Source organism: Salvelinus namaycush, chromosome 11 (assembly GCF_016432855.1).
Source record: "Salvelinus namaycush isolate Seneca chromosome 11, SaNama_1.0, whole genome shotgun sequence".
Lineage (NCBI taxonomy): Eukaryota > Metazoa > Chordata > Actinopteri > Salmoniformes > Salmonidae > Salvelinus > Salvelinus namaycush.
The window spans coordinates 18,817,616-18,828,462 of record NC_052317.1 but is presented as its reverse complement, the minus strand read 5'-3'; the positions used below and the strand labels follow the sequence as shown (position 1 = coordinate 18,828,462).

Sequence of the window (10,847 nt, the reverse complement as noted above, 5' to 3'; positions counted from 1 at the left end):
GTCATTTTCACCACAAGGTGACACCAAAACTTCACAAACAATGTACTGCACTGCTGCTTTGCGACGTTTCCTCAGTCCAAGCCATATTGGCTCCGGGATCTCTGTTTGAAAATTAGGTTTTGACACACAATGGCGATGCACGGGGGTTAGTTTCTTTGCGCAAAGCAGAATACGGCATTTTTCTCACGCAGTTGTTTACATTCGTAGCTAGTACTGCAGATATATTTTACTACGACCCTGTTACTACTTGTTTTAGAATAACATTTTATATAAAAAATATATATAAATACATGTTTTTAGCGCACAAGTCTGTATTGAGGTGCGTGACATGGTGTTTTGAAAGCACCCGCTTTTGAATGAAATGCCATCTCATCGTGATTCAATGGCTGTCACTGCAGACAGTTGAGCGAAAACACTGGGTAAGCAGATTGCTTATATGACAGTATTTTCACATAGGTAGAGATATAATTTCCACTTCAACTTTAGTTAGCTAGTAATTGTGTTGTTGCAAATATAGAGTACTGCAAATGCAGTAAAAGTCTGGTGGCTGTGTGTGTTCCTTGATATGACAGCCTTGTGACTTAACGGCCACACACTGTCGGGGCTTACAGGTAACGTCTTATGAATGAATGAATGAATGAATGAATGGATGTCAGTAAGGCAAGCATCTTGCTCATCAACCCTGCCTGTGGTGTGGCAGTGCCCTCAATGATTTGCTATCTGATCTGTGTGATGATGATGACTGATGTCTCTTTTCCAGGATGGCTAGTACCCTTTCAGACCAGCTAGAGGAGGTACGATGCCATGCGGAAGCTTGTCTGTATTCCACTGGCTCAGTGCTGGAGGTCCGTGCAGGAATATCAGCCATGGCCAACATACCCTTACCACCATCGGTCAAATACCGCTACATTGCTGCGGAGACTATGATAATTGAAAACGGCGTCAATAACAACAGGAAAGAAGTGAGTTAGTTTGAGTGTACTTGAAACATTAAACAATGTCCATATCACAATGACATAATTACCTTCACTTAGCCTACATCTTGGAATAGTGAACTCCTCTCTCTCTCTCTTTATACATTGTACTCATATTTTTGTTCACTGTCTATTCTTTTCTCAACCTTTTTCTGTATCAAACTTTTTTCGTCTTTGTCCTCTCTCCTGCCAGACCATAGGTTCCCTGCAGAGATTGTCCACAGCACTGAACATTCTGGAGAAGTATGGCTGTAACCTCACCAGCTCCAGTAGGCCCAAGTACTGGCGTGCTGTCAAGCACAACAACCCCGTCTTCAGAGCAACAGTAGATGCCATTCAGGTGAGGATGTCTTCAATACAGGCAGGTGAGATTCTGGATGATGATATGTAGTCTACTGTCTTGTCACTATTGTCTTATTGGCATTATGTTGATATAGGCTTAGTTCAATATGAGTCTATAGCCTACTACCTTGCTAATGAAGTTAATTGTGCACACACCACAACACTAACGTTATGCCAACAGTATTGCATAAAACCCTCTATATCCTTTCCTCTCCTCTGTTCTACCCCAGGGAGGAAGGGCAGTGCTTTGTCTCTATGGTTACTCCAATCAGCAGCCAGACGGCCTGAGTTTCCCTGATGAGGTCATGGAGCCTAACATTGAGAAGGTCGCAGCGGTCACCTTGGAGGTCATGAGTCTACGCATGGAACTGGACATGCTCATCAAGGTCTGGACCAATGGCAGTTATTCTGAAATATTTCAAAGAGGTTTCTAAAGTCAGTTGTACCACTGAGTCGTTGTTGATGTTTTCACAGGAGGCTCACCCCCACCCAGAGTTCTTTGAGAGAATTATCCCATCACTGAACCAACAGGTATTTTTCCTATCTCCCATAACCTATCCTCTTCCTCTCTGCCTTCTACATGTTTTTTTTTTGTTCACCCTATTTGCCTTTCTCTACTTCAGGCAGTTTTTATATTTGTGTGGTTTTGTGCCTGGTAGTTTCCACCACCATCAGATGACTGAATTCTCCTTTATGATTCCAGGATGACTTCGGACCCATTTCTGATGCGGTAGCTATTCCCTCCAGCCTCAGAGAGAGCCAGCCCCTGTACATGTCTCTGGCTTCCCTGGCTCAGTCTCCCACTAGTGCCTTTCTTCCAGTACGGACTGCTAACGCCTCAACATCCACCTCTATCTCTACCAGACACACAGGTTGGAAGTGTGTGTGTGTGTATTTTTTACATCTGAAACTTGCATTCAACTTTCCTTGTTTCTCTTCCCCTTTGCAGACAACTGCACTATCTGTGCTATATTCCCAGTGGCTGCCCACTGTAACTCTTGTGTCCAATGGCTCTGTACTGAATGTGATAGACTGTACCACTCCTCTGTAGAGCGAGCCAATCACCACAGGACTGTCGTGGCATCCTCTAAAATGCGAAAGAACCACAGGTAAGACATGACAAGTAAGACAAAATAAAAACTGACAGGAAAGGGTGAGAATCGCTACATTTTCAAAGGTGGTGATTATTGCTGAAATGCAACTCCCTGTGTGTTGGGCACTAGATTCACTTCCTCCCTCTCTTTCCCAGCAGCTCCCTCCTGTCATGGCACTGTACCCACTGTACCAGGGTCAACTCCAACCAGGACGTACTGTGTGAGACATGTGAGAGACCACGCCTGGCCTCCTCTGGCTCTGCTAAGGATGAGTTCCCACAGCCCTTCACCATCACTGGTCAGTATACACACACACACACACACACACACACGCGCACACACACACACACACACACACACACACACACGCGCACACACACACACACACACACACACACACACACACACACACACCCAACCAACCAACAATGTTTGTGTTTTAATAGTGGTGGTTTGCCTTTTTTGCACTCCAGTCAGTCTCACTCCTCTGTATTTCCATGTATAGTTGTTTATTGTCTGAAAATGGGAAGACACTCTTGGTGTATATGAGCTGTTGAGTTAATATTCACCTCTTCCATAGTCCTGTGTTGAGTGTGTTTTCACTGTGTATGTCACCAGAGTGGCAGTGTAAAAGCTGTACGGTGGTGAACGCGGGCAGTAGTATCCTGTGTGAGGTGTGTGAGCGCCCCCGCCTGGCCACCAAGCCTCCGGCAACCCCCACACGCCCCCCTCCTACACCCAACCGGCCTGCTGCTCCGGTACTGGGTATGCCAGGAGACCCAGACAGCCAGGTAAACTACTGTTAAAGTCAATGCAGAAGCAGCACATTTTGAGTTGAAATGAAAGTTTCAGATTGTGCCTTTATCACCATGTATTACAGTTGATATTGTTCCTCTATTCCTGTGAGTGTCTAAGCTCACTCAAATTGTCTCTTCTTCTCCCATCCTTCTGCAGTGGATGTGTCAGTTCTGTACTTACATCAATTACACTCCAGCATCAGTGTGTGAGATGTGTGACCTCCCCCGCCCCGAGCCCGCCAAAATGCGAGTCAAACTCCACCCTCCATCCCAGGTCAAAAGGGTCCCCGTGCTGTCCGTCAAACCCAAAGACCCACCCATGGAGGACCCTGATTTGAGGAGACAGAAACTGATGAGAGAGGAGGGGCTAAAGCTGATCCAGCTCATTAGAGTGAGTGAAGGCTTTCTGTTTTATCTATAATATGGTGTATAATCACATTACCCCACTACTTGTAATATTACAAGCTATTAGCTAATTTAAGATTTTGGTTCAGAAAAGTTTTTATTGTACCATTGCTGGCCAATTTGGTTGCAGTACTATTAAAACTACAGACTACAGATTTCAGAAAACAAACGATGTGTAAAAAAATAACCTTAGCATCCTCTAGGTGTGTAATATACAGTGTGGTGAGTAGCAGCAGCTGAGGCCTAGTGAATATGTATGACAGATTGGTTTCTTTATTTCCCTCTCTCTTCCTGTCTCTGTTAACTCTTTCTCCATCTTCTCATCTGTCTGCCTGTCTGTCTGTCTGTCAGGATGGAGAGAAGAAAGGAGTGAGTCCAGAGGAAGTGTACACAGGCATGCGTGTCTCCGGGGACGGAAACATCCTTCCCTGTGATTGGCTCAAAGCAGAGCTACCTCACTTGCTCGACCAGATCTGTGCCACGGCCTCTTCGTCTCGAGCAGCAGACCTGAAGGCCGGACAGAACCAGAACGGTACTGGTACTGCAGAGGATACAGGTGTGGAGGAGGAGCAGACCAGAGGGAGAGGAGTGACCCTGTCCAGGGCTGAGGCCAAGCTGGCCTGGCTGTCTGCAGGGGGAGACACTGAGAGAGCAACGAAACAGGCTCTCAGAGACAGACACTCTAAGGTGAGAGACAGGTCAGAAAGTCTATTGCCCATTAAGAACTGGTCTAAGGTCAGTTGTACCGTCACTTTTTTCACTTTGCTGACAGCTATGTGCTGGTTTCCCAGGCCTAGATTAAGTCTAGTCTTGGACTAAAACTGACATTCAATGAAGATTCTCTACTAACTATTTTGAGTCCTGAATTAGGCTTAATCTTGGTGTGGGAAATTGGCCCCATATGTAGGAGATTAGCCTTCGAACACTCAAGGAAGGGTTTGGTCTCTCATGTACCTTTGCAGGTAAAGGAGCTGTGTTCTCTGGGGTTCACTGACGAGGTGCGGTGTCAGGAGGTTCTGAGGCAGAGCGAGGGAGAGGTGCGGGGGGCTCTGTCTCTGCTGCAGCGACCCCTCATGGAGCCCTTCCACCAGCGCATGTGGAGCGACCAACCTGAGCCACCCATCGACATCAACCACCCCGACAAACAGGTGGGTCACTGGGGCTCTCTGAACTCCACTATATTTTTCTGGCCATACATTTAGCTGAACACAGAATAGCTATATTGATGATAATCTGTTTATACCTACCACCATTAGAAAGGCCCACAGGTCATACATGTTCTTCAGTCATCTTGACAATTGCTTGATGTCTCACAGTGATAAGAGTTATTTTGAGTGTGGCATATCTCTCCTTTCATCATTCCTCTGTATCTGCTTGTCCCCTTCACTGGTCTGATCTCTCTCTCCTCTCACTCTTCCCCCTCCACTCCCCCCCTCTTCCCCCTGGGGCCAGCGTGTATGCCGGAGGCTGCTGGCGGTGTATGACCTGCCCAGCTGGGGCCGCTGTGAGCTGGCCCTGTCCCTGCTGCAGGAGCGCACCGCCCCCTACACCCTAGACGACGTGGTACAGGCCGTACGCGAGTCACATGACCGAGACTTCATCCGCCGGGTGCTGGCCAAAGAGTGCCCCATCTGCCTGTCAGACTTTCCCCACAGCAAGGTACTCTCTCAAGTGTGTGTGTGCGTCTGTGTGCACAAGCTTGTCTTTACTCAAAATGTAGCAGAAGCTTTTCTCTTTTCTTTTTTTGTTGTTGTTGCAGTATCCCACCCCCCCAACTCTCCTAATCCTTTCTTTCTTCCTCTCCTCTCTTCTTCCCTGTTTCAGATGCAGTCTCTGACCTCCTGTCAGTGCTCGGTGTGCTGTGGCTGTTTCCAGCAGCACTTCACTATCGCAGTGAGAGACAAGCACATCAGAGACATGGTGTGTCCCGTCTGCTGGGAACCTGACATCAACGACCCCGAACACCTCAACAGCTACTTCTCCACCCTGGACATCCAGGTAGTATATCACACAGAGAACAACGTCACACAACATCTCCCTCAGATTTTCTCTTTGAAGAGAGAAGAAACAGTGAGAAAAAACACAATTCCAGGATTTCAGAGGCTTCTCTCCCTTCAAAATGCAGTTGTTGGTGGTGTCAGTGTTATCTCACGAGACCATACATTTGTTTTCTGGGTGTGTGTATGATGGTAACACCTGTAATCATATTTTCCTGTGCGTGTGTGTGTGCAGCTGCGGGAGTGTCTGGAGCCGGAAGTGTATGATCTGTTTCATAAGAAGCTGACTGAACAAGCCCTCATCAAGGACCCCAAGTTCCTCTGGTGTAGTCATGTGAGTTCTAATCACATAATAGCCTTGAGCGGGTTTTTAAGGTTTATTTCCTATGTGTACAAAGGCAAAGGAAAAATGTTAGAATGTTTGTTTCCAGACATAATTTGATAATCCCCATTGAGGCGGCCATAAAATCACAGTAATCACACTTCACTAGCTAAGAAATGGCAGTATACAGTGCATTCGGAAAGGATTCAGACCCCTTTCCACATTTTGTTATGTTACAGCCTTATTCTAAAATGTATCAAATCGTTTTTCCCCTCATCAATCTACACACAGCACCCCACAGTGACAAAGAAAAAACAGTTTTTAAAAAGGTTTGCAAATTTATAAAATTAAAAAAACTGAAATATCACATTTACATAAGTATTCAGACCCTTTACTCAGTACTTTGTTGAAGCACCTTTGGCAACGATTACAGCCTCAAGTCCTCTGGGTATGATGCTACAAGCTTGGCACACCTGTATTTGGGGAGTTTCTCCCATTCTTCTCTGTAGATCCTCTCAAGCTCTGTCAGGTTGGGTGGGGAGCGTTGCTGCACAGCTATTTTCAGGTCTCTTCAGAGATGTTCAATCAGGTTCAGGTCTGGGCTCTGGTTGGGCCACTCAAGGACATTCAGAGACTTGTCCCGAAGCCACTCCTACATTGTATTGGCTGTGTTCTTAGGGTCGTTGTCCTGTTAGAAGGTGAACCTTTGCCCCAGTCTGAGGTCCTGAGCAGGTTTTCTTCAAGGATCTCTTGGGGACCTTCAATGCTGCAGGCATTTTTTGGTACCCTTCCCCAGATCTGTGCCTCGACACAATCCTGTCTCGGAGCTCTACGGACAATTCCTTCAACCTCTGCTTGGTTTTTGCTCTGACATGCACTGTCAACTGTGGGACCTTTATATAGACATGTATGTGCAATGTGCATTTGCAGGTATGTGCAAATGTCCAATCAATTGAAGTTACCACAGGTGGACTGCAGTCAAGTTGTAGAAACATCTCAATGATGATCAATGGGAACAGGATGCACCTGAGCTCAATTTCGAGTCTGATAGCAAAGGTATTTCTGTTTTTTTATTTCATTAACTATTCCTGTCTTCCCCTTCCTACTGTCAGTGTTCCTATGGGTTCATCTATGATGGAGACCAACTGAAGGTCACCTGTTTCCAGTGCAGGAACAGCTTCTGCGCACAATGCAAGAAACCTGTAAGTGACAAACATCCACTCTATTTATGTGTGAGAGAGGGTGATAGAAGGGGATTTTTCTTTGGAGTGAAGCTGGAGCCTAATCTGTATATCATCCTCTCTTGTCTCTGTCACCGTGCATTCTCTAGTGGGAGTCTCAGCACGGTGGTCTGTCGTGTGAACGGTACCAGTCCTGGAAGAGAGAGAATGACCCAGAGTACCAGAGGCAAGGCCTGGCCGGATACCTGCGTGACAACGGCATCAGTGAGTCTCTCTCACACACACACACACACCTTCTTAAACACCTCCTCCATTGAGCTACTGTATCTTTTAACCAGGAAAGGCAGGTACTTGCGGAGGTGTGAACGGCCAGACACTTTACTAGATGTTGGGCTGAGAGAGATCAAATTGGTCTTACTCATAGTTCCTCTTCCAAACCAGTACATTTCATTAGCATCATGAATAACACTCCCATAGAGGTACTGTAGACCTTCTGCCTGAACTAAGCCAGAAGACTAAGGACAAACCGGACTGCTGCTGCTTTTAACTGTTTGTCGGCACAGTCCGGTTTGTCCTTAGTCTTCTGGCTTAGTTCAGGCAGAAGGCCTACAGTACCTCTATGGTAGTGTTATGGGACCGCATAGAATATTGTCTGTCATTTTCTGTTCATTTCTCGACAATTCATGTTGAATTGTTACCTTTCATTGACACTCAGCAGGTGTTCTACTGCACCTCAGCAGGTGTTCTACTGTATTTACCTTTAGACCCTGTTTTACCAAGTTAGAGCAAGTTAGACCCTTTAAGTATTTACAGTCTCTTCCATGACCTTCATTTGTGGGAATTATTAAAACTTGTTTAGTTCCTTTCCCTGATGCATTCTCATGTGTACTCTCCCAATACCCGGGAGTCGTTTCCCTGAATTTACTTCCTCTTTCCCTCAGCATGTCCAAACTGCAGGTTCCAGTATGCCCTGTCCAAAGGAGGCTGTATGCACTTCAGCTGCTCCCAGTGCAGGTACCAGTTCTGCAGCGGATGCAACAACCCCTTCCACACTGTAAGTCCCTTAAATGGCTTGGTGTGTTTGTGTTGTTCATTTGTGTGTCGTTCATTTGTGCATCATCGATTGTGCTAGTTCCTGGCAAGGTTTTATCTTATGGGAGTTGACTTGAATGTCACTTTAATGTGGGTGTTTGTTTTTCCTTCTCTCTGCTACTCTCTCCCTCCCCTACTCTCCCACCATGTCTCTCTTTCTTTTCTCTCTCTCTTGCACTCTCTCTTTCTCTCCTTCCTTTTCCCCCCTCCTCTCTCCCTCCCTCTTCTGTAGACTTGTGCAGTGATCCATTGTAGTGTGACAGGCCTGCATGCCCATCACCCTCGAGACTGTCTCTTCTACCTGAGGGACTGGGAGCCTGGCAGACTACAAGCCTTGCTGCAGGTAGAGACGCACACGACACACACACGGATGCTCACACTCCATTACAATCACCATAACCACATTATAGCACCCTGACTCACATTCAGTTATAACTGATTTTATTGCGAGAATATCTGTAGATGGACTGCATTAAAATGATTGTTTATTGTTATTGTCTGTTTGCAGAACAAGGGTGTTGAGTTCAATACTGACACCCCTCCAGGAACTCAAGCAGGTAAGATTCTATGTGTTATTTTCTTTTTACTCAGAAAAACTGAAACGGAGAAATACTAAGATATATAATTGTCTTTCTCTCTCTCAGGGCTGTGCGGAGTGATAGAGCAGAAGGATGAGAGTGGGCAGCAGACGGACTCGGCCTGTGGGGCTCAAACTCAGCCTGGCCATGCAGGACTGTGCGAGTATGTTTCCTCTCACTGCCACCACCAGTATTTTTCAAGGACTCAAAGGCGCTTTAGAGAACAACAGAGTTCTCCCATGATAAACATGCATCGATGTAACTAACTGGTTTTTGTCTAATCTATTCCAGGAAACACTACAGAGAGTACTTGGTGAGCCTCATCAATGGCCATTCCATCGACCCGGCCCCTCTCTTCAATGCCAACGAGCTGGTGCTGGCCTGTCGGAGATACCAAGTGGATGACGCCCGGGGGGAGCTGGAGGACGATGTGACGTACTATACTCGAATACTGGAGGTATGCTTTGATGGTCCTTGTGGAGGGATTTGTCTTTTTCCAAATATTTAGTCACTTGGTTTGAACATTTCTAATCTTATTTCAGAAACTTATTGATGAAGTACCACTTGGAGACAAGGTTCCACGGAAGAAATGAAAACTACTTGTTTGTTCGTTGAAGTGTTTTTAGTATTGAGTGTTGGGATTTTGGCTCAATAGGCCATCAAATGTGTTTGCGTCAATGTGACTGTTACACCACACAGCAGAAAGCTATGCTTACATCCCCATTATTGTGCTACAGTTATTTATGATTCTATATTAGGGCTAAATGCTCAGTTGCACATTCATTTAAAACAGAGATGTATGCGAGTGGGTGTGTGGGTGTGTGCATAACATTTCAAGACTGATAACAGGGTTACAGCTTAAATAACCAGTTATATTTAGAGGCATCGCTTCATTGCACACAGTCTGGAGGTGCATGCTCTTAAATGTATATTTCTGTCTGGGGAAAAAATGATATATATTTAAACACCCAATAAACCACTAGATTTTCACACCAACTCTAATCTAGCACACCTGATTCTAATAATTAACTGGTTTATATGCTGAATCAGGTTAGTTAAAACAGGTTGAGCCGAAAACCTGCAGGAGGGTAGAACTCCAGGAACGGGGTTGGAGAGCCCTGCAATAAACCAAAAGATCAATCATCCACTATGGTTCTGCAATGCTTTTTATCCAAAATGTTCCTGGTATGCTTGCTGTAAGGGAGGTAGTTGTGTCCTCAGAGTAACTGCAGGGTTGACATAGTTACTGGAATTTTTTGGGGGGGATTGGATCAGTACAGCCCCAGAGGTAGGATTCTGCTTCAAGACTGGACATTTTGAAACTGGAGATTGTTTCCCCTCCAGGTATCATTGTGAAGTATTTCTACAGTAAATAAATCATACACAATCATTAACAATAAACTTCAGATTTTACTTGAGATATTAATTGTTTTCCCTTAATTGCGTTTGTCTTCAGTGTCAGTGAATTATGACTGAATATCACTTTGTGTAAGTTGGCTATGACTAATGTGGGACTGATTATAAAGGATGTGGCCCACTGTGTGTTGCAGCCCCAAGCGCTATGATTAGCAGCCACTGTTATTCACTGTTCAGACTCTGAAAAACACACAGAGCAAGAACTTTAGTGTAACTCAGACCTTTGAAATTGCATTTATTCTACACCAGGTTTCAATGTGCTTATTGACTTACATGTATATGCTCAGTCTATTGTTTGCATAAAATCATGTTTATTAAAAAAAGAGCAGCCTTGACATTTTACGGTCAAAGAGTATTTTAAAACATTTGAGCTTGAACAAGCCTATTGACGGCTCAAATATGAATAATCATATGTGTATTGCTGTTTTTCACTCCAATACTAAGTCAGATGAGTCAGCTGCTGACATGGCTGCTAATGTCTTGTGACAGATGAACTCTCTTGTGCTTGTCTCTAGGATGTTTTGGGAAGCGAAGCAGCCATAGTCTGAGATAGATATCGGTACGGCAGCAGGATCAGAGACAAGTGGAGAGGGGGCAGGGAGAGCCTGCAGGTTTATGGGTACTGCTGTGATGGTGTCTCTGTGCCACA

At 45.3% G+C, this 10,847-nt stretch overlaps 1 protein-coding gene across 1 annotated transcript; it reads left to right on the top strand.

The window, feature by feature from the left end:
* The first annotated feature begins 335 nt into the window (after positions 1–335).
* Positions 336–10,290, top strand: LOC120055254 (E3 ubiquitin-protein ligase RNF31-like). The gene is made up of 22 exons (XM_039003140.1): positions 336–419; positions 761–962; positions 1,168–1,314; positions 1,547–1,702; positions 1,791–1,847; positions 2,020–2,307; positions 2,540–2,708; positions 3,029–3,201; positions 3,365–3,598; positions 3,964–4,299; positions 4,575–4,760; positions 5,065–5,271; positions 5,437–5,610; positions 5,845–5,943; positions 7,044–7,133; positions 7,262–7,376; positions 8,054–8,166; positions 8,437–8,547; positions 8,713–8,761; positions 8,849–8,945; positions 9,074–9,239; positions 9,325–10,290. The coding sequence occupies exons 2-22, from the start codon at positions 762–764 to the stop codon at positions 9,373–9,375; spliced, it is 3,219 nt and encodes a 1,072-aa protein (XP_038859068.1). The 5' UTR covers positions 336–419; position 761; the 3' UTR covers positions 9,376–10,290.
* The last annotated feature ends 557 nt before the right edge of the window (positions 10,291–10,847 follow it).